Source organism: Gallus gallus, chromosome 4 (genome assembly GCF_016699485.2).
Source record: "Gallus gallus isolate bGalGal1 chromosome 4, bGalGal1.mat.broiler.GRCg7b, whole genome shotgun sequence".
Classification (NCBI taxonomy): Eukaryota; Metazoa; Chordata; class Aves; order Galliformes; family Phasianidae; genus Gallus; species Gallus gallus.
The window spans coordinates 2,034,716-2,058,398 of NC_052535.1; the positions used below are offsets into that span (position 1 = coordinate 2,034,716).

General features: G+C 45.3%; 2 protein-coding genes across 5 annotated transcripts; both read right to left on the reverse strand.

Annotated features, from left to right (window-relative positions):
* Window positions 1-485: 485 nt before the first annotated feature.
* Window positions 486-17,602, reverse strand: CENPI (centromere protein I). 3 transcript variants are annotated; one of them, NM_204532.2, is made up of 21 exons: window positions 17,538-17,602; window positions 15,897-16,223; window positions 15,143-15,280; window positions 14,027-14,145; window positions 13,409-13,516; window positions 12,424-12,472; window positions 12,089-12,135; window positions 11,267-11,356; window positions 10,501-10,629; window positions 10,098-10,262; window positions 9,699-9,819; window positions 9,408-9,499; window positions 9,002-9,119; window positions 8,840-8,904; window positions 8,305-8,402; window positions 7,798-7,933; window positions 7,035-7,159; window positions 5,903-5,951; window positions 4,948-5,181; window positions 3,465-3,506; window positions 486-2,829 (listed from the first exon to the last, which is right to left on the reverse strand). In NM_204532.2, the coding sequence occupies exons 2-21, from the start codon at window positions 16,093-16,095 to the stop codon at window positions 2,692-2,694; spliced, it is 2,262 nt and encodes a 753-aa protein (NP_989863.2). In that variant the 5' UTR covers window positions 16,096-16,223; window positions 17,538-17,602; the 3' UTR covers window positions 486-2,691. The 3 variants fall into 3 exon arrangements, with proteins under 3 accessions (NP_989863.2, XP_046795817.1, XP_046795818.1); XM_046939861.1 differs by having other exon boundaries at window positions 1,271-2,829; window positions 15,897-16,155; XM_046939862.1 differs by having other exon boundaries at window positions 1,271-2,829; window positions 17,431-17,602.
* Window positions 17,603-19,604: 2,002 nt separating this feature from the next.
* On the reverse strand, window positions 19,605-22,791 carry TMEM35A (transmembrane protein 35A). 2 transcript variants are annotated; one of them, XM_003643318.6, is made up of 2 exons: window positions 22,605-22,791; window positions 19,605-20,155 (listed from the first exon to the last, which is right to left on the reverse strand). In XM_003643318.6, the coding sequence occupies exons 1-2, from the start codon at window positions 22,722-22,724 to the stop codon at window positions 19,769-19,771; spliced, it is 507 nt and encodes a 168-aa protein (XP_003643366.1). In that variant the 5' UTR covers window positions 22,725-22,791; the 3' UTR covers window positions 19,605-19,768. The 2 variants fall into 2 exon arrangements, with proteins under 2 accessions (XP_003643366.1, XP_046796926.1); XM_046940970.1 differs by having other exon boundaries at window positions 22,569-22,791.
* Between the last annotated feature and the right edge of the window lie 892 nt (window positions 22,792-23,683).

Sequence of the window (23,683 nt, forward strand, 5' to 3'; positions counted from 1 at the left end):
TTCCAAAGATCAGAGCCATGATGAAGGATGTCTTTCCTAGAAGTAGATACTTGGAGACTTGGCTCTTTCAAGACACTCATCCTCCAGAGCAACCTCGTTTCCAATACCTGTTGTTCTCTCAGGCTGAAGCATCCTCTGCCTAAAGAGCTCACGAAGAGCTCCTCACACACTTCCCTCAGGAGTAACAGAGCTACAGAGAAAAAGCAGGTCAGCGTGCATTATTAATGACAAGCTATCAGAGGATCTAGGACCAAAGCCAGGGAGAGCTCTCTACAGAACCTTTAGCACAGTTGAAGATGAACTCTCAGGAGGGTCACAGTCCTCAGTTTCCCTTATTCTCTTCTCCTCACTGCAAAAAAACTGGTGATAAACCACAGTGACCAGGAAGTGACTGCTCTGCCTGAAGGGCTTATAGCTGAGCTTCAACTCAAAGGCAAAGGAAGCAAAGCGAGGAGGCATGGGGTAGAGGTAGCAGTACATAAACATTAGTGGAAAACAGCACAGAGGTGAGTTTTATTTTTGGTACCAGTTCAGTGTTATTAAGGGGCTCAGAACATACATACTGGCAGTTGTTGGAGCTGCAGTGCAAGCCTCAGAGGTTCCATTTTCTGAGTGGCTACAGCTGTACCACCTTCTAAATCCTTGGGTCCTGATTTATTCATGGCATTAGGAATGCAAAATGCAAGCAGAGGGAAGTAGGCCAGCAAGAGAATAGAAAGCAGGGACACAGAGGAACCAGTTTCCTCATTCCAGCTGAAAACAGGTTGAAACTTAACTCCTTCAGAGCAAGCAGACTCTAAGGAAGAGCAACACTGCCCGATGTGTAAAGATGTACAAGTACTTATCTCCCCACAAAACCTCGATTAATATAAACAGAGCAAACGTGGCTTCAGAAAGGGAATTCAGCTTAACTTGAGCCCGAGGCATCCACATCTGGATGTGTAATGCCCAGGCCACTGAGCCTTAAAGGAGTTAAAAGAGGTTGGGCTCTGGAAAGCAGCTGCTCAGCTGAAGCTTTGGGAAGCACCTCACCTGGCTATTAGAAAGGTGAACAAGAGGACTGAAAGGACAATTCATCCCCCATTCTTCCTATCAATAAATACGACAGTTTCTATTATACTGTCCTAGTGCACACACAAGGCAGGAGCACTACAACTGGCAGAAAAGGGCACTAGGGACAAATCATTGATTTCTTTTCTAACTTACGAGGAAACTGACAGAGCTTGACTACCTTCATTTTAGTCCTCAGAGCAGATGCTGTGGTCAGCCAAACCTTTGAGCATATGCTTGTAATAGAAAGTCGTCTACAAAATTTACCACATTGGACAGTAAAGAAAGAGCAGGAAAAAAAATGGAGAGAGCAGCACTTCTCTCCCTAAAAGCTGCATTCTTCCATGTAAGTCTTCCATGTAAGTGGAGAGGTAGTAGAGAGAAAGTCACACCTGGAAGAGAAAAAGAGACTAAGTGTCCAGATGAGAAAGAATGACCTGAAAAGCCCATCCTATGCACCTGAATAACAGAACTGTACACCATTTGTTTAAAGACTCAGCACAAAAAGAGGACTGGTGGTGCCACAACTGCCTTCCATAACATAATTCTGTTATTGCTGAATAAAACACTTACAAAGGTTAAGAAAACATCGATCTCAAGGATCAATAACTATACAGTGTTCAGTAGATCACATGGCATTTTGCTACTAGCATCTTTAAATGCATTTACATACAGCAGACACCCTTCAGAACACAGGCACCTTCCCTGACTGAAAGGAAGTCTCTGGCACTCACCTTCTGAGCATTCACAACCACATTAGTGGTGAGATAATTGGAGACCTCAGTTCAGACTCATCTGACTTCTCTTTAGTGTTAAAACAGAATACGAGAAGCAGCATTTCTTTTTTTTTTTAAAAGCAGAGATCCTTCAAAATGGCATTTTTTGAAGTATTTTTTACAGAATATACATTATATATGTACACATTTAATATACAGCATTATAGAACTAAAAACACAAAAAGGAAAGCTTCTCAATAGGAAGTGGTGAGCCAGTGGCAATGCTGTTCAGCCGTTGAAGGTCACCAGCAAACCAGCAGCGCACAAAGTTCTTCAACTGCATTACAAGGACATTATAAGCAAAGGTATCACAAAGTCTCTTCTGGAAGACTCGTAACAGAAGCGAAGTTCAGGAGGGTCAGTTTGGCCATCGTGTTATGAGCCAGCATGTATATGGCACAACAGGGATCTGGGAAATATGTACTCCTCCAGTGTGGCACAAAATCAGTTGCTCACGGTACTGTGTAAGTTGTCAGGGAAGAAAGAGGAGGGCCATATGAGCATGTCCTCCAAATGAGGCAGCACTTCTCACCGCAGCTTTGAGATGGAGAATGTTTTTTCCCCTCAGATACTCCAGCAAATTAAAATGAGGATGGAAAACAGGGATGTTACATATCACATCAGCTCAGCAGCCTCGGGCTAAAAAAGTTCAGCAGGAAATAAGGGGATTCAGTGCTGGTGAACCAAAACAGCCTAAACGTTCCTTCTCTATTTTTGCTTTCCTAACACAGATGCCAGCATGAAAATGCAGGCAAGCATAATTGCTCTGCTTCTTTCCTCTGAGGAAGGAAGAACTACTGACACAGTCTGTTAATCTTCTGTTTCCCTATTCCAGATGACAGAAAGGCTCCAACAAGTCCTAGAGTCACACTTTCTCATCCTCATCCTCTGCTTTACTTTGAGAGGCCTTGGAAACACGATTGATACTGCTTTCAATGAAGAGCTTCAGGCCCTCTAAACCTTGCCCATAGAGATATCTCAGATACCAGTTCCACTTCTTTCCCTGACAAAGGAGAAAAGAATAGTCAGATGTGCAGGACATGCATTGGCTTTCTTGAGCCAATCTGAAGAATCATGCAAATTTAATCTGCCACAGTTTAACAACAACCATCCTGGCCCATAAACACTCAACAGGTATACAGGGGTCTCACCCTGTATCCAGATGCCTAGACTTTTCACTTACATATCTCATGTTCTTAGCTTGAACATAACAAATCATGATCTTATTAAATATGCAGGATGTTCATAAATCCCAATTCTAAGAGAGCAACGTCTCTTGGATCAACAGCAAAGATGTCAAAGACCAAATTAACATGGATATTGCAGTCTTCCTTCACTAACAGTGTGATTCTTCCAGATCAGGTTTGAAGTACACCATGATATAGGAAAGGAAACAAACTACCATGACAGTTGTTCAGTTATTCTGAGCTATAACAAAGCTACACATTCACCTCAGAAATTTAATATTCTGTAGGTTCACTGGTAGAAATTCTGCTTCAAGCACACCACAAGTACAGCATTTCTGAAGCTGATCAGCTTCTCCTCCCCCCACCCCACTCCCCCCACCCCATTCCCCCCATATTCTCTACTAAGTAGTTGCTGAAAGTTTCCTTGTTTTTGTGAAAAGAGGCATTTTACCTTAATTAGATTGAAGTTGAAGGTGGTATCATCTGGCCAGGCCTTAAGGAGAGAAAATAAAAAATAGGGTCAGAATGGTGTCAAGTATGTATATCAAAAGAACATCCAGGATGGCCAGGCCACTGCTTGCTCCCCTCATAAATCAAGAATTTTAGGTATGCAAAAATCAGTCAGAGATATCTGGTTATCTTTCAGAATGAGCTTCCAGCATTACACCTGGCCAAGTCCACAAGTGGCAAGGCAATGAGGGGACTCATGCTGCAGTATTACTGGGTTGCAACAGAGATATGCATCAGAGCCTTTAGCAACTTTTTCTGCACAGCATAAAAGGCATTCCTGCAAAGCAGCTGGACTGAACGACCTTAGAGGTCTTTTCCAACCTTGGTGATTCTATGATTTCTATGAACAGTAGATAAATAATTCCCCTCAAAGAAACAAGGCAGGAAGAGAGAACATACTGACCATCAGCTTACTGCTCATGTTCTCAAAGTGTGCTGCAGAGCAGCGCCCTCTGGTGCTCAGCACTGAAGCTTAGCACAGGACTAAGGAAAGATAGCACTGCAGCTAAACACATTTTCTTGTCTTGCTGTTGCAGTGAGAAGAATGGAAGAGTTCTTCAGTTCTGTTGTTTGTTTTTTTTTAAACTTACAAAAGATACAAGGAAAAAGGACCTAGATTAAAAAAAAATACTAGTTCTGCTATAGCAGGAGAAAGACCAAAGAAGATAGTTTTATCAACTTATATTAGAAAACTTTCATCTGGCAAAGAGAAAACTTGGGTTTAAGCCAGCAGTAACAAAGTACCCAGGTTCAAGACATTAAGCAGGTAAGCCAAGGCAAATTTGTAGTGTACATAACCAGTATTCTTCACATTTAAGCTAAGGTTTGCTGCGTTTCATTCCAGGAGCATGCTTGCAGTCTGCCAGCAACCCTTGCAACAAAGCAGCAGCTTTGTGCACCTCCTGGATAGCCTACAAAGCCTGATTTCTAAGAGCAACATGCACTTAAATAGTAACAACTCTGGCAAGCTGCTCCCTCCACTGTTCATTACCAGTAGGAACATGAGGGAATTTGGAATTCAGCTAACAGAACTTGCATTGGATGTTAGAGTACACTGTTTTGTCCTGTTTTGCCTACACTTGGAGGCAGCTACATGTATTTGTTTAGACCATTCTCAAAAGGCAAAGCAAAAGCCAGAAAGCACAGCTATAAGTTCTGCTGTGGGTACCCAAATACAACTTAACTATGCATTTCTGCATTTTTGGGAGTTTAAAAGTTTAAGTCATGCACCGTGTTCTGTGAAGCAGCTTACTGAATTAGTACATTTTTTTTCATTGCTTATCCATTTTAGTTGTACCCTGAAAATGCACAAATCAACACTGAGCTGTTTTTACTGAGCCAACAGACTGAGAGACTTCTTTAGAGAAAACATCACTACACCATTTGGTGCTGCCAAAGGCAAAGGTATTCACCTACAGCATTACCTGCTGCAGGAAGTCAACAGCATAGCACATCAGAGCTGGGTGGTAGACAATATTGAAGCTGTTCTTGTATTCCCGCACTCCAGTTTTCTTCAGCAATTCATCATCCAGACGAATGCCCTCAGGATGATTATCCTTCTGGAATGCACTAGATGTCCACAGACAACCCACCATGGCTATTATGTACTGGTTATACTCTTGATATGTCTGGCTACTGAACTTGAATTGCTGTATTTTCTAAGGGACAAGAAAAAAAAACAATCAAAAATGCATTGTCCTGGTTTCAGTTGGGACAGAGCTGATTTTCTTTTAGTGTCTGGCATGATGCTATGTTTTGGCTTCAGGAGAACTACGTCAATAACACACTGATGTTTTAGTTGTTGCTGAGCAATACCGTGTGGAGCCAAGAACGTTTCAGCTTCTTGTATTTTCCCTACTGAGGAGGGAGCGGGGGGTACACAAGGAGCTGGGATAGGACAGAGCCAGGACAGCTGAGCCAAACTGGGCAGAAGGGATACTGCACACCATATGACATCATGTGAAACTATGGGGTGAATTGGCTGGAGTGGGGGGGAGAGGTGGCATTGAAAGAGGCCTGCTGCTACTCAGAGACTGGCTGGGCATCACTCAGCAAGTGGAAAGTAATCAGCTGTGCATAAAAATACATGAAATCATTACTATTATTTCTCTCCCTTTTCTGTCTTTGTAAATAGTTTTTATTATCTCCCCCTTTAAGTTCCACTTCTCGCTCCCACCCAGTTCTCTCCTTGTCCCACTGAAAGGGTTGGGAATGAGTGAGTGAATGGCTGTGTGGTGCTCAGCTGCCTACCAGGTCAAACTACAACAAGCATCTTTGAGCAGCTGCACATTCCCTGCAGCCCTTAAGAGCACTATCAAAATGCCCTCCCCCGTTGAACCCAGTTCCTTACTGAGGTCCATCCTAGTACACAACAGATACCTTTTTACTCATCTCGTTCTCTTTTGCAGCTATCAAGTTGGTTCTGTACCTAAAACAAAACAAATAACAAGAGAGTTAGTAAGTTTTACTGACACCTATCTGTCAGTGCTGGAAAAAAAAATACTGGAGAAGTGTTTACACAGAGTGAAGGAAGGTTTTCTTAATACAAGAGACCATGAAGTTTTCCTCTTCTGATCAAAAGAGAGGCAGGAAAATAAAATCAAAGGGACTTCATCATGGCATAGACTCAGTTTTTCCTGAGGATGAATCCAATAAGGTTCATGTCTTGGATGAGTAACACACAGCTGAGCTTGCCAGAGACAAACTTTCAGAAAGGTTATGCACAAGAATCAGCATAGTCTTGAAATGAGCAGAAAAATGCAGTGTATCTTTAAGATGAGAGACTTTCATTCACTAAGCAGAGAAACGGAAGTCACTGGAAGTAACACAACTTGACAGTTGTTCTATATAATAAGCACTAGCTCCTCTCATTTCCCAGAGAGCATCCTGTCACGTTAATTACCCTGCAGACTCCTTAGAGAAAAAAGCCACATGGAGAGCCCTACGCCAGCTGTCAGCAATCGGCTACTCTTCTTCTCAGATGCAGCCACTGGAATTAACAGGGCCAAGAACAGTAGGGGTGGATCCTGCAGAGCAAAGCAGTGCTGCTGTTGGACCTGCAGGCACGAGGCAGACCTAAATTTCCCACACATTTTCAGGGTGGCAAAAGTGCTTCCTACTCAGCCCAGTAGGGAATTTGCAAGGAAAAAATTCAAATCTGATGGTCAGAGCACAGGACTAAGACATTTAATGCTTAACTGCTAATGATTGCAGCTCTTTGTTGCTAGGCAACATAAATCCTTTAAGAACTATCAAACTCCTTCCTTCACATATTAGTGACAAAAGTAGCACTAGGAAAGGTCAGGATGTTGCCATTTAGGATAACAGAGCAGGGAACAAAATGCAAGTTACAGCTATAAAATATTTTGCCATGAAAGCTGGACACAACTACAACGTTTCATCTTTGCCTTACATAAGGAGAGAAAGTATAGACTTCAGATTTAGAGATCCAAATAATTTCATTTTCAAAAATGACAAGAGAAATCCCTACAGCCCACACCATTTGTAGTACCTGTACATGATGTAGCAGAGCTGATTTAAGTTGACAGAATCCATGCTGAGCAATGCTGGGTAGAAAACTCCAGCAGGAGGCATTATCAGCAACGGCAGTTTGTACTTCAGATATATGTCACACACCTGCAGGAAAGAAGCAGATCTAGGCAGACTATTACTGCCATTAACAAACCCCCAAACATCTAGGAGCAAAAGAGAGCATGACACTGCATTCTAGCCAGCTCCATCAAGTTGATCTAGGAGGAATTGTCTCACTCCAACCTTATGTTCGTTTTCTTCAGGTACAAGGCATTTATCTGCTCTCAGCTCACATATCTCAGCCTGTTTCAACCATTTCAGTACCCCATAATGCTGGTATTCGGTTGCTTGTTGGGTAACATTTACTTAGACCCTTCTAAAACAGAGCCCATTTGTTTTGCAGGTTTAATGAACATTTTAGTTACAAGAAGTTCCCAGCCCTGTCATTGTTTCCTTAACTCTTTGCAACATTATCCAAGTTGTCGGAGCAACAATAGCATGGCTGAGTGCACCTGGCAGTAAACACATCTACAGAGAAGGTGTAAGGAAGCTGGAGAGTAGATTGAACACTAGTCAGTGCTGGGGGAAAAAACTATAATGCAACATTTAAAGAACGTTCTGGCAATTAATCAAAGTTTATCAAACCATATTTAGGAAGGGGACTTCACATTTCAGCTAGAAAAAGCATGCAAACAGCCTCAGAGAAATGGAATTTTGAAAGACAAAGCAAATGGAACACATACAGTCTCATAGAAATCCAGGATGAAGTACAGCAAGAAGGTATGACTCTTTTCCAAGTGCAATGCAGCAGTAGAAATCCGTCCCACAAAGTTGATCAGTTCGGCCACTCCATTCACTAGTCCAGAAAGGGTGGTATTCCTGCAGCAGTACACGGGCAATATTACTACACACACCTCTTCACAAGAGGTAGAAACATACAAAAAAAGAAACTAAATTATTTTTCTGCCATGCCACCCCCAAGTATTTGGTATTATGCTTTTTTTTTTTTAAAGTATATCCAATAATAGATTGTTACCCACATAATAACAAACATGACCCAGCTGTCAGTGTTACAAGGATCTTGAGTTCTGGACATAGCAACTTTCAGTGCCAATAAAGATATTTTTAGATCAGGAGTAAAAACCAGGATCTACAAGGTAGCTTGCAATATAGCAGAAACATTACAGCATTACCAACTGATCTTAGCTTTAGGTAACAGGCATATTTGAATATGCTTCAAACAAGCTTACAAAGAACTGAATTGAGAATCTGATTCTGAATCCAGCTGAACCACGTGCCAGTTTAACCAGTTCTGTAACAGCTCTTTCAGACTCTCCAGAACACTGCACTGTAGGATTTAAAAAGACAAGTGAAAAAAAACACAAAACAGGATGCCCTGAGAATTAAAGCATACAAGGAAACATACCAAGAGTTTCTCAAGCTGAGTATCTGTGGCCCCCCTTTAAACTGAATGTATATATTATGTAGTTCTTACTGAAGAATAGGAGTTTCAGATTCTGTTAGAATTGCAATAAAAACCAAACACTGCCTTTTGTACTATCAGACAGTTCTTTCTAAATCCAGTGCCTCAACTTAGTTCCAGTCAAAAAAAAAAAAAAGATATCTTAAAAGGCACTCAAATCCCCAGAGAAGTTACATCATAAGAACATGTTTTAGCCTCACTTGGGCACAGGCTTATCCCTGTACAGCCCTTCAGATTGTTACACCTTATACAAATGCAGATGCAGTACCAAGTAGAAGTAAATAGCCACTCACTCAAATTACCTTAAAGTAAAGGGACGATGTGAAGAAGAGCTGTGCCAGGGGATCACAGAGTTGTGACTTCATTTCTGGAAAAAACAAGAAAGTAGCATGCTACCTGTGCTTAAGTTGTTCCCCTGGGATCAGACACCATCCAAGCTCATGCAAAAGATTTGCAATTCATACCAGAGAAGGTACTGAGGGGGATCCAACTCACGAGTTGGAGGATTTGCGATCGGCAGGAAACACCATCCCAGAGAGGAAGACTCCTGTACAGGAACTCCTCACAGGAAGGAAATCCCTCCTACAAAACAGAAGGTGAGCATTCAGAAATTCACCTCCAGATCACCCCGGAGAAGGAAGAGGTTTGCACCTGCTTCGTGCAATTCTCCAGGACACTCACATTATCATTCCTGTGGAAATCACAGTTATATACAGAATACTGGCTTTCTACTGGAAAATGTATTTCTAAAGACTTTGGGTGACTTCAGACAGTGCCATTTCTCAGTTACACTACAGGAAGCACGTGTCTCAAATGAACTTTAAGGAACAACTTCATGAAACCCTTGATTTCCACATAGCGGGCACTTACCTGCAAGAAGCATTCTGCCTTGTAGACAGTTTCCAGGAAGCCTCTGAATTCTTCTTCATACTGGTTATTATCAACTACACACCAGGTGCACTCTAAAGAGGAGAGAGCAATGCATTTGAACAAGAGCACAGCAAGAATAAGCAAAACCAGAAATAAACTATTACGCAATATTTCTTCTAGTACTACACAATTAGCACTACAAATCCAAATGGCAATGTACTATTATCAAATGGTGAAAAGCTTAAGACATCCTTAACCACCCCACTATGTGAGGTTATATTAAGTTCCTACCTTCCTGAAGAGTCTGTCCCATCCAATAGTAGAGCCTCAGATAAACAGATTCATCTTTGCTGCAGTTCATGTAGTGAAGCAATAATGGGTTTGTTAGCACTGAGCCCATCTGGGAAGGAAACTGCAAGAACAGGGGCACGATAAATAAACAAAACCAAACTAGTTATTCTGTGCTTACGTTTACAAATTGCCACAGGCTCTCATGCTATCAGAGCTGTCCAACCCTTCCTTGGCAGAAAGATCATCCTCCAAGCCACCTGCTCACCACCCTCAGGTAGGACTAGATGCTCTTTCTGAAGTAGGTTGCCCACACACTAGACATGTACAAGGGCATGGACAAAAATCTTTTGTTCTCTCCAAAGCGTGCAAGGAGCTTGCTGGGACCTTCCTGCCACTCACCTCCAGGCGGTGGATGTTTTGTAGGAGTTGGGGAAAGGTCCGCAGCTGCTCCACTGGAAAAGATTCATTAGCACTGCATGAATCAGCACGGCTCATTTTCCCACCCACTACTAAATTCTGTGCGTTGGCACTGCTTGCAGGTACAATCAACTGGGTATTCCATTTCTGTAGAAAAGAAACAAACAAACAGCAGTGAGTCAGCTGTGCACTTATGCCCACTGTTCACAAAGATCCTGTTATGCAAAAAAAAAAATGCATCCAGGCTTCCATTATAGCGGGCATGCTGCATTTCCATATAGCTATCCCACTCTTCAGAGCTCTGAAATATAACCCAGCTCCCACTATTTGCCATTACTCATCACGAAAACAGCTGTTTGGCAGCTTCCTGAGGAGCAAAACCTACTCTTTTTCGTGAGTGAGGTTGAGCTGTGCCTAAAAGCAGTGGTTGGGGCACTGTAGAATTGGCCTGGTTTCTTTGCCTCACAGCGTTGATTGCTGCTTTCCAAGGGCCGTCTGCATTCTTGAAATAAGTCTGAAAACAAAAATCAGACACATATGCAAGAAGCCAAACTAAGACAAAGCATCAGAAAGACCAGATTCTATTCCAGCAGACATCACAGTGATGTATATACTCTCATCTCTGCCTGACAGACCAAGGGGCTAGGATTTGACAGCAAGTAACTCTCATAATTCCTTGGATTCATTATCTTTTAACTGTACTTCAACAGCTACACTTTGTTCATTCTGAAACACTCCCATTTTCATAATAACTATAAGTACTGGGATTCTCTTAAGATTAAATCCTCTGTTCATAAAGTAAATCTCAAGTACACAGAATAAAACCATGACAAAGGAACACTCGTGCAAGTTACAAGGAAGACTTCTTGAATTCAGTCAAACCAAACAAGTCAATGAGTAATTGAGTCTCAAATCAGATATCACAGCAAAAATGAAATTGGATGAACAAATTAAGCCCAACATCTTTTACGCACAAAACTTTTTTGTCACTTCGTTTACATTTAACTCCAATCAAGTCCCAAACTACTATAGGAACATCCAGGAAATAGAATTAATCTTCACCACTAAATCATGCTATAGCTCAAGCAGAAAGCTCATCACAAATACTGCCATAAGTACTGGTTTCAAATTGATTAAATCTGACTCCTCACCTTCATCTTCTGAGGAAGGGTTATGGATACCAGCTCAGGACAGAAAAGCTTATAAAGTGATAGCAGAGCCTGTAGATGAGGTTGCATACCCTGTCAAGAAAACAGGAGGAAATACATCTACATTAAAAACATATCAAATATCGAGTATTGCATTTACAAAGCAGAAAAACTCTCATTACTGAAGGCTTTCAGAAGTACACATCAGTAAGTAACCAGAGGCATACAATGAATAGAGTAAAAACTGTCAGTGAAATTCTGTAGGAAGGGATTAGGAGAAAGGACTTCCTACTGTCATAGCCCTAATAAGAAATTTAACAAATAAAAACTATTAAAAAATGCAGTTCTCTGCAGGTTAAATGCTCCAAGTGTTACTGTAACTACATAGCTCCACTTATACTTCTCTAGCAACTGTAATTACCTCTACAGCAATTTTAGTTTCTTACAGAAAGGAAGCAAGTACTATACAAGCTTATATTTCTCAGTACTTTTTAATAAAGCTTGGAACAGGAAATTAAAGAAGGTAGCAGATAAGTGAAAATAAGTTGCTCTTTACATCAGAGATTTTAACCACATCTCTGTAAAACATACACTTTTGTACACATCATTGCATGTGCTCACAGCAACAGAAAAAAAACCAACATGAGAATTCAGGATGCACATGCAAGGTAGAGAAGCTCGGATGCTAGAAAGATTACAGCCTACTGTTCCAAGCCTAATCCCATCTTAAGCTGCTCGCCTCTTCTCTCTGTTCTCTGTAAGGACACTGAGAAGCTGCACCATTAAGCACAGTTTCAGCCTCTACAAGATTTGAAATGAACTTGCCATTTTTGATTGGAGATCAAGGAGTCGCCTGACCCGAAAAGGCTTGACTGGAAAAACAATTGAGAACATTAGAAATTAAAAAACACATTTATTCAGCATTTAAGTGAGTTACAACTTCTATTGCTATAGAAAAGCAAGCAGGAACAGCCAGTATTATTTCTGGGCTAATAGACAGGTTTCTGCTTCATCAAGTATGATACAAATCAGATAGAATTATAGCTCAGACCCCCTTGACTGCATTGCCTGGTCATTGTATTAGATCCATTGGAAGACATGGCGGCACCAGTACACAGAATAAGAAACAATGGTATTTCAACTCATAAATGGGGACTCACCATTTTCTTTCCTGGTCAGCAGATAGAGCACATGGCAGATGTAGGGACACTGCAAAAAAAAAGGCAGCAATGAACCTGTCTTGCTGATGCAGACTGCTAACCAGGACACACTGAGGATGACACCCCTTCCATACAGGCTTCACAAGTTAGTATCGCTTCAATTCCATCTGCTGCCTCAAGTCATCACTGCATCCCCACTGAGGGGCAGGTCACCTTACTTCCCATAGGAAGCAGCATGTTCCTACATGCTATATTTTAAATATAACTTAATATATCCTATATTTTAAAATATAACTTAAATCCAGTTCCTAAGAAGATTACAACTGATATTAAGCAATTGAAAATTTGGCTGACAGTATAATCAGAACTTTGAGTCTTAACCCCAAAGTATTCTGAACTGGATGAATGTTACCAATTTCATGTCTATCAGGATTCCAGTATTACCTTAACCTGAATTGAGTCTAGCTATTTCAGCATCTCAGCACCCAGATTTTACAGATACCTTACAGCACAAAACTCCTCAATGCCTCTTCTTATTTAAGCTATGCTGCAAACCAACAAAGAACAGCATTTTGAGTTTCTCATCATTCAGTAAACATTTTTCTAGAAAGTTGTTGGGTTTTTTTTGCCCCAAGTACACAAGTCAGATTTTCATTCTCAGGAGTAGAAGGACTTTATCAGCTGATGTCCTATAAAAGCTGTTCCAGGCACTGCAGTATACACTGTAGCTCTGCCTGTGTATGAGATTATCAATTTTTGAAATCATTTTAACACCCAGACCACATTATTCAAACTGAAACAACTCAGTGCTTTCCTGTTGCTGATTCTGAAGTACCCAGCAATCTTCGAATCCGAAAGAAGAGGAAAATAAGTTCCACCAAAAAAAACAAACCTCTAGTTTACAGCTATTCCTGTCTAATTCTAATGCAGACTACTAATTTAGACTTATTTTATTAAATTTTGTATATTTTTCAGTTCTCCTTACCAACTTCTCATCATTCAGGAAGGAAAAGAAGATGCCATAGAGGGCATGAACTTGTTCCTTGTGATCAATGAAGTCAAACATTGTGATCAGCCATCTTAGAAAAAGCAGCTGCAGACAGAAAACAGCAATCTTACATTAAGTTAACAGGCAAAACCAGGACAGACAAGGCACTAGCCAGCTTAAGAGAAACAATCATTACAGGACATTCAAAGACAACCAGACAGCTACAGATAAACAACCAGCACTAATTCTGCTGTGGAAGAAAGCCACCTACTGCCATACTCCAACAGAAAAAAACATCAGTTCTGAATATGTGCTAACCCCTAAAGATGATGCAAACCTTCAGCCACCTACTCAGAGGCCAGAAGGACTGTCCTTAAAGGTTTCTACACCAAAGATATAAGACAAGTAGAAACTGTGCAAGTTTTCACTCAACTCTAAAGTGCCCCTCAGCTCCCACTGCTGTTTCAGGCACAGGTCTCTCCATCAGTCTAAACGACAGCAGTTTATGCAGTAACTCTGTACATTAAAACCACAGGATTTCTGCTTCCTGCACATAACCTGTCCTCATCAATCCTGTGCAGAAACGGTAACTATAACAAACATTTATGAAGTTACCTGGATGTTGCTTGAACATTTGCTGACACAGAACCAAGATACAGAAGAAACAATAGAACTTTCTGGTATTGCTGATGCTGGGATCAGGCTCTTCAGTAAACGAGTATTCACTGTATCAGCTGCAAAACAAACCATTGAAGATCAGATGCTGCTCATGTACCAGGTTCTTTGATATGGTTTTACAGGTTAGGTTAAGATCACCCCAGACAAAGTTATTCAGAGCTTCTTTGCTTACAGTAACAGCGCACAAGAATCCATTAGGGACTGTCTGTGTTTCAGAAAGAAAAAAAATCCAGATTAAAGAAAAAGAACAGCGTATCTAGTATTTTAGTACTGGAACAGCCTCTAGACTCTTTGCAAGACATAGGAAAGTAACACACTTCTGGTAATATTAATGATCAATTCCTTCACCAAAAGGATATGAGTGCCAGTCAACCACCAGCAAATTACTGCCTTAGAGATAAGCCAAGGAATGTGAAACAATAAAAGAACAAAATTACTTGCATAATGAGGAAAGAGTCCTCCGTGCTCCTCTTGGATGTGAGAGAGGGAAAGGTCATCCATTTCATTTAATGCAACATTAATTTAGAAATACAAGTAGTGGCCACTATTTCTAAGAGAGCAACACAAGGACTGCAGTGACACTGCTGAATTGATTGGTAGTACAATGCTCTAATTTTAGTGAGTTTCATTAACACAGTTATGAAAGTGTCCTGGTTTTGCTCGGGATAAAGTCAGTTTTCCTTGTGGTGGCTGGTACAGTGCCATGTTTTGGATTTCAGAGAAAAACTATGATAACACACTGATGTTTTTAGTTGTTGCTGAGCAGTGCTTACACTACTCCAAAGATATTTCAGTTTCTCGTATCAGCAAAGCTAACAGTGCACAAGAAGCAGACTGGGGACAGAATCAGGACAGGTGACCCAAACTGGCCAAAGGGATATTCCATACCACATGGCATCTGAACTCAGAATTCACTCTGGAGCATGCAAAAAGATTGTTTTTATGCTAAACTGCCAAACCCTACAGCCACTATAAATGTATCACCTCAAGCAGGTTCAGGAAGGGGAAAGAGACATGCACTGAAGACATGCCAGCAGTACACAAACATTTTACCAAGTTTGCCACTGAGTGCCACATCTAGCAATACATCAAATCCTTCAGGGGGTAAACCTCTTTTCAGTGCAATGCTTTCCATAGTAGACAAATGTTTCTGCAGAACTTCACTCTTTTTCAGTGAAACTCGGTCTTGAACTAGGAAAAAAAAAGACAAACAGAATGAAACAACTTCTGAAGTTAAGCTGAAGTGTTTTAAACTTCTCTAAACTGCTCCTATATGTAGCCCTTGTTGGGCTCTCCATAGAATCATAGGACGGCCTGGGTTGAAAAGGACCACAATGACCATCTCGTTTCAATCCCCTGCTATGTGCAGGGCTGCCAACCAGCAGCCCAGGCTGCCCAGAGCCACATCCAGCCTGGCCTTGAATGCCTCCAGGGATGGGGCACCCACAGCCTCCTTGGGCAACTCGTTCCAATGCATCACCACCCCGAGTGGAAAATCTTCCCCCCTAATATCTAACCCAAACCTCCCCTGTCTCAGTTTAAAACCATTCCCCCTTGTCCTATCACCATCCACCCTCATAAACAGCCGTTCCCCCTCCTGTTTATATGCTCCCTTCAAGTATTGGAAGGCCACAATGAGGTCTCCCCAGAGCCTTCTTTTTCCCAAGCTAAATAAGCCTCATATAGCAAGCAAAAGAAAAAAACCTTTAAATACACTAACAAGCTACTACAAAGCTCAGAATAGGGAACATTAGATATTAACAATCTTTACAAATCTATGTAGCTAATCTTAAATCTGCTCTCTTACTTTTCTCAAAGTAGCTCAGAGCTTGCTCAAGGGAGTCTTGCTCGTTGTCATTTTTCTGATCACTCAGAGATTGACGATTCTGGGCACTTTTTTCAGTATCAACTGTCCCTCCTTTTCGCCATGCAGAGAGATCAGTCTGATTGCTGTGGTGAACTTGCAGAGGTCGCTTGGAGTGCTTAGAACTCTGTCTTCGTTGCATCTTTTCAGACTTTCAGTTGAGTTGAGAGAATTCCACTCATTTGTCACGTGGGTTCTGATCCTCCATTGCAAAGGGGAAAGAAAACAGATCAACCTCCAAATGTTGAAGAGCAACAGAGAGCAAGTTTCCTGCAAGAAAAGAATACAAGTATTTTCCTGACAAACTGATTTTATAGGGATCTTGCATAAGGTAACAGCAGTTCTCACAGCAAATCATTTATAGCTTTCAGTCACTGAATGATTCATACACAAAGGTGTTTTGAACTGAGAAACTTACAAAACCTAACACTAACGTTCTTTATTTAAAGCTCATCTGATGAAGTGTTGCATCGTGTTTTGATCCAAAACTAACATAACCAGACAGCAAACACAATAAAAAAGAATGCCAGTTCAGTGCATAAATTAAATGGATAAGAAAACCATGAACAGCCTTATTACTGTACTGTATATGGCAATGCAGTCAGCCAACAGATGGTGATTTCCTGAAAGCTGATGTCCAGATTTTAAAGGATCAGAACGCTCTTCTTCCTGTTTTACAGCAGTTAGATTCTTATGGTCTCTTTCTATCTAAAAGGTAGGGTTTAAAAAAGATAAACCGTAAGGGCCCAAATGAAGCACAAGAGCTACCAGCACTGCAACACTGCCCAGCTCTGGCTAAAGTACAACTGTGAAAAGTGGCGTTCCCTGCTCTCCATCAAGATCAGCCCTTTACTCAAAAGACACAGAACAGTGCTACGAGCTCCTGGTTTAGGCACAGTGCATACGCGTGCCCCTGAAATGCTGGAGGAATTGGTTTTGTTTCCCAGCCACAGGAAAGCAGGATGGCTTGCAGTTCATACTCCCTCTTAAGGGAGGAAGTTTTTAACCCAGAGGGTGGTGATGCACTGAACAGGTTACCCAAGGAGGCTGTGGATGCCCCATCCCTGCAGGCATTCAAGGCCAGGCTGGGTGTGGCTCTGGGCAGCCTGGTCTGCTAGTTGGTGACCCTGCACATAGCAGGGGGTTGGAACTGGATGAGCATTGTGGTCCTTTTCAACCCAGGCCATTATGTGATTCAGCTCTAGAGCTGCTAGAGCCCCCATTTTCCCTTAGCTTTGTCACTTGCTCCTGAGTGCAGCACCCCACGAACAGCTCCCCACCCTCCTGCACCCAGGTCCGCCGTGAAGCACCGTGACAGCCGCCGGGACAGACTCGGGGCACTCGTGCCCACAGCTGACAGCTGCTTCAGGAGGAGCGCAGCAGCAGGCCGCGCCCACAGAGCTCACCGCGGAGCTCTGACAGAGTGAGAGCTCCTGTCAGGAGAAACCCCCTCCCTCCCCAGCCGAGCACGCACAACCTTTCCCCAGGAGGCTCTCCTCGAGCTCCCACAGCACTCCCAGCCCTCCCCAGCAGCCAAGGCCCCGGCGCTGCTCCCCAGCCCGCCCCGCCGGCCGCCACCATTACCTCACTCCAACCGCCCGCAGTTCAAACTTCCGCGCCACACCGCGCGCATGCGCACTGCTCACCACGCAGCGTCCCGGCGTGAGGAGCTCCTTTTAATGGCTCTGCGCATGCGCAGCGCGCACTGCGCAGCGCCTCTGCGTGAACGCGTCTCACTCGGTGTGCGCGTGCGCAAAGCAGCGATGGGCGTTGCTCAGCGTTTGGAAACGCAAAATAAATAAATAAATAAGTAAATAAAGAGGTTTAAAAAATGCAGTCGGCCCAGACAGTTACAAGGCACGGAATTCGCACAATATGTTATCAAAGGCATAAGTGACTTCCTGCTCCCTTGTCACTTCCAGCAAGCAAAGATGGGTCTCCAAATATAGCTGGCTGGTGTTGGGCTCAGTGATGGAGGTCAGCCAGAACGGCCTTCTCTGCACTTGGTTAGAGAGCCCACAGCCATGGACTGCGCTGCACACAGTGCTTTGAGTTCACCTCCCGGCGTCTGGGCAGGCTGTGGTGCTCTGCACTGCAGAGCGTGCATTGTGGTGTGCTTTGGGTTGGTGCTATTCCCTGTGCCTTTGCATAGGAGAGCGCACATCCAGGTGTGCTTTGGGGCTGGGGGTCCGCCTGCCCGTCCTTTGGGAGCTAGCAGTGCTAAGAGCTCAGGCCCTGGCATGGCAGAAGCGCCTGTCAGGACGTAAAGCAAATGGCGTGCAGATTTGGGGTGGCCTTGGGATGGTCTCTGAGCAGCACAGGGGGGTACCTGCTGTGCCCTGTTGGCAGAGCCCTCTGTGTGTCACAGTCTGCCACCCCCTGGGGCTCCAGGAGGGGGATTTTGCATGATGTGTGTGTGTTTGGGCTGCATCTGCCGTAGCAGAGGAGTCGGCTGCAAGAGCAAAACGGGATGCACTGCATGCAGACGTCTGTCTGATGCTCCTAGTGATACAGCACGATGTCTTACTGTGGATTTAATACCTCTTCTCACTGCCACTCTGAACTGAAGCAATGTTCCCATCCTGTATCTCCTCGTCTTTCTCTGAACCCCCCCCGATGTGATTCTGCCTGGTTTGGGTGCAGTGTTGGAGCACACGGGAAGATTCTTTGCAGAGGTATCCCCCAAAAGGACCATCTTTCTCCAGATTTCCAAAAAAAAAAAAATAGGTTTATTTTCATCAACAACGAGTAAGGAAAAACCCAGACAGACATCGACAGAAGCAAACAGAACTCGGAGGTAAAACCCACTTCTTGTGACACTCCGTGAGGTCTCAGCTTTGACACGCAGGGATTCAGGGTCTTGTGAGAGGACCTCCCCAATGGGACCTTCCCACTGAAGCTGTGTGTGGGACGCACAGTGTCACACCCAGACATGTTCAGACATTTTGGAACATGGTACTGGATAAAAGCAATTCTATAGGCAGTTCTGCTTCCCATCCCCTCAGCGGGGATCCTTGTTCTCACCTGGGAGGTAAAGAGACACCATTGCTTCATGGGTGCATAGGGAACCCTAAATAGGGAAGAAGTTGCTGTTAAGAGGCCACTGGCCCTGTTCTAAAGCCTCTGCAAAGCATGGAAATCCAAGGAGATATAAGTAGGGCATCACATCTTTTCCCTGCATCACTGGACCACACAACAGACTGGTCACAGGCAGCAAAGGCTATGGGACACCTCCCTCAGTGCTTAGTAGGGTCCATTCCCTGCCTGACTACATAAAAGCAAATGTACATTTGTGCCTGGGGTGACGAGCACAAGTCTGGAGTGCACGAGTCGGTGCAGGGCAACGGTTATGTTCTACCCAGCAGTTGTTGCTGAGGCTGCAACGTAGCAGAAGTGCATCAGGCCAAGTTTACACTGCTGAGGATCTCAGGTCTTATGCTCAGGGATGCATCCCCACCTCAGGAGTGCCAGGCTAGCATGATGAACTGCCCAGGCCTTTGCCCACACTCTGGTTTTGCAGCTCCTGCTGAGGCCAATGCTCCTCCAGCCAGGCACTAACTGCCCCCAGACCATCCTGCTCAATGCTAGCTTCTATCTTCCTACATTACAGGCCAGCAGCAAAGCAAGACTACGGTGTAGGCATCCCACATATCTCTCAGACCCCAAGTGAAACTTTATTTAGACAGCTGAAAAATATAAATAGGTAAATTAAAAAAAACCAACAAAACAAAACCAAACCAAAACCAAAACCGTTTTTTTCTGGGTGCTTTTGGAGAGAGCTGCCTCGAGGGTCCGTATTCCTCACACTCGCTCCACTAAGATACCTTCACTTTGCCTTTCTCGGGAGCCGCCTCGTGGAGGAGCGGCTGCTCATCCCCATTCACAGACAGCATCCTCTTTTCTGGTGGCTGCTCCTCGGGCTGGCGGGCAATCAGCAGGCGGCAGGTGAGCAGGATCCCAAAGACCAGAGCGTGGGCGTAACGCTTGAGCGGGTCCCCCACCAGCTGGTGGAAGAAGAGCACGGCCAGCACGAGGAGGAGGAGCAGAAAGTTGGCCACGTCTTTGGGGCGGCCGGGAACCAGTGTCATGACAATGCCACATGCCACTTCCAGGGCTCCGATGCTCTTGCGGAGAAGGATGGAGCTGACCCCCATCTTCTTCAGCATGGGGAGGGCCCGCACGTAGCTTTTGTAGGCTCGTTTCTGAAATCAAGCAGCGAGAGAGAAGGATGTGGTGATGTGAGCAGGGAGAGGTGGCTTTCATTGACACAGGTGAGTGTGGTATGATGTAAAGATCATACAGTCACAGAATCATAGAATGGCCTGGGTTGAAAAGGACCACAGTGCTCATCAGTTCCAACCCCCTGCTATGTGCAGGGTCACCAACCAGCAGCCCAGGCTGCCCAGAGCCACATCCAGCCTGGCCTTGAATGCCTGCAGGGATGGGGCATCCACAGCCTCCTTGGGCAGCCAAGATCAGTTCAGTCATCACAGACCCAGCTGGTATGATACCCCTCTGTAGCCATAAAGCTGCTGTTGGAAGGATATTAATACTCCATCAACCTGCACTGCTCCTTCAGGAGCTGGAAGACAGCTGTGCAAGCTAGCACCCAGCGCTGGAGCTCGGAGTGTGTTAAGCACTCCTTCTCCCAAAATCTGAAGTCACCATTGCTACGATCAGCAATGCAGAACCATGTTTAAAAGAAACCACTGTCTGAGAGCACCATGCCCTTAAATAACACACCTCATCCCCGCCAAGCCAGGGCACAGAAGGTGGAAGAAATCACTTCCCATCTGAAAGCAACACAGAGCACCCCAGGGTTTGTGGGCAGGACAGACACAGCGCGGGTCAGACAACGCATCAGAGCTCAGACTCACCTTTGTGAGTCCTGCTCCTGCTCTTACACACCTCTGTGATCCTTTCTTTATCCTTATCCTCGGATAAAAGCAAGCAGACATCTTACATCCTTGCCCTCCGATTGATGCTGGATTTAGAAGCAGTGTGAGCTGCTGCCAGCCTCCTTCCACAGCTGCCTCCTTGTTTGAGGGAAGAAGCAACCTCTGTCCTTGCATACACTCAAGCTCTTGCATTTGAACGTGAGGTACAGCTGGGTTTGCACATTTACCTCCCAAGCAGTTTTGGAAAGCTGCGTTGTGGGCACACAGAACTTTCCCACCTCTCTGAATTTTAAGAGAAGCTGATGATGCTGTGGTTGAACAGTATTCAGGTTTGTCATTTTTGCTACCAAACCAAGATCCCTTGACTGAGTGTGTGTAAGGCAAGGATGTGCTCTGAGACTTCTGCCAACGAAAGCTCTCCTCGAGGCAGCAGTTTTTAACAGATATATGAAGAAATGGGTTGGTGAAATGCCCCATGGCACGCTGCTATTCCACTAAACAAACAGCTGTGTGTGCTTTTTGCTGAATGGGAAAATAAAGCTAAAGAAATCGCTGCACATTTGGGTAAGTAGCAGCAGTTCTCTGTTTGCCTGGGGCAAGAGGTCACACGCTGATGGGCAAAACCAGGTTTTCATCCCCATCTCCACTATTTAACAGATCGCCCTGGTTTGCTGCACTGCAAAAGCACTGAAACCTCACAAGCCTCGTCACAACGCAGGGCATTCAGAATGATGCTGTTGCCCAATATCTGAATGCCTCCACTTCCTCCTTGTAATAAAAATGGAGATCATCCCTACCTGTAGGCCTCACTCCTGGCAAAGCACGGACCCACGGAGAAGCCCAGTGCTATGCAATGCATCTGCAATGCTGCTGAAGCCTCAGTGCCTTATTCCTGCACTTCACTTAGGCAGCAGGAGCTGGAGAGCTTTGTTCTCTGCACATTTTGTCCTCACCTCTCACTCCTGAGTTATTCTGCATTGCTGTTCTCTCTCAGAGCCCTGTGCAGGGCTGCAGACACAGCGCTGCCATTCGGATGTTATTTGAGAGCTAAGGAAAAGCAGGTGCAGCGACGTGATGGGAGAGAACAGAACGTGCTGGAAACTTCCATCACCATTTCTTACGGGCCCAAGAGTTACACCGGTGCTTTTCCACCATCGCAAAGAATAAAATGAAAACGGAGGAGGGCAGGAGAATGACCCAAGGCGGATGGGAGCAGAGGGCCAGCCCTTGCTCTTGCTCTGGGACTCTCCCAGCTGATAAATGCACACGGTGCCATCCCCTTCCTTAGCACCCTATGGGAGAGAGGTCCATTTCCCAGAGCACAGGGAGTAATCAGGTGATTCTTCATGCCTCCTTCTGCCCGCTAAGAAACCCACAGCATCTCACGGGTGGGAATTAATCCCACGCGAGCCCGGTGAGGTGGGGACACTCAGAGCCATTATCCCTGCGGTAAAGCACCCACAACATCGAGCACAATCCTGGGCTGGGCATTGCCCAGGGCTGGCCGGACCCGCTGTCCGTCCCCAGACCCCGCATCCCCCACCCCTCCTTCCCCCATCTTTACACAACAGCGGTGCCATCCCATCCTCCTCGCCCCGCACCGCAGGGAGCGCAGGGGGATGCCAGCATCTTCTCGCTCGGTTCCCCCCCCCCCGTACCCGGCGGACGGCTCCCTCCCTCCCTCCCATCGTCGTTCCGAAGCGGTCGCGGTCCCCACCCGAGAGCCGCGCGGCCGCCCCTCCGCCGGCCTCACCATCTCGTTGTAGGCATCCCTGCTGAGCCGCGGGGTCAGCTTGATGGTCCCCATGAAGACAAAAAAGAGCCCCAGGGCCACCGAAAGGGCGACGATGGTGACGGTCCTGGGGGATGCCATCGAGCCGCCGGGATGCGGTCCTAACGCGGCCTCCGGGCTGCGGTCACCATGGAGGGAGCCGAGGAATAACGCTGCAGAGGCAGCGGGAGGGATGCGGCCTCTCCGCCCCGCGGCCGCCGGGTCCTAACGCCCGCCCCGCGATGCCCCGCAGCTCCGAGCACGGGGCGCTGCTCCCGGAGCCCCGCGTCCCTATGGGGACGGTGCAACCCCGCTGCCAGCTCCTCCCCGTGCGTGTAGTGCTCCACAGCAGCCGTGTTTTGCGATCCCGTGCCGCTTTTTGATGGGAAGTCGTTCTCTCTCCCCCTCCTTTAATTTGCGGGCAGTTTCCTTTTTAGCAGAGATCCATTCCCACCTTACAGCAAGAAGCCGAGGTGTAATTATACAAAGCAATGGTGCTGGAGAACCACCACTCCTTTGGAGCCGGGCTGTGAGCTGGGGGGGCTCAGCCTGGAGAAAAGAGGGCTGCAGGGAGACCTCAGTGCAGCACCTGAAGGGGTTTTATAAGCAGCATGGGGACCGACTTTTTACAGGGGCAGATAGTGACTAAAGTGGGAGAGGCTTAGGTTCGAGGTTGGGAAGAAATCCTTTACAGAGAGGGTGGTGACGCCCTGCACTGCTGCCCAGAGAGCTGTGGGTGCCCCATCACCCACACTGGGGTGGGTGGGGACATTCAAGGCCAGGTTGGGACATTCAAGGCCAGGTTGGGACATTCAAGGCCAGGTTGGATGGGGCTGAGCTGGTGGTTGGCAGCCCTGCGCATGGCAGGGAGGTTGGAATCGGGTGATTTTTAAGGTCCCCTCCAACCTAAGCCGTTCTATGATTCCATGAACCGCATCCCTCACCGTGAGCTGAAAACGAGAGGGAAACCATGCAAAGGGGCAGCAGGAGGGAACCTGTCAGCAGTGTGCCCATCGCCTCCCTCCTGCTGTGGGATCTGCTGTAACAAGTCCCACGTCCTG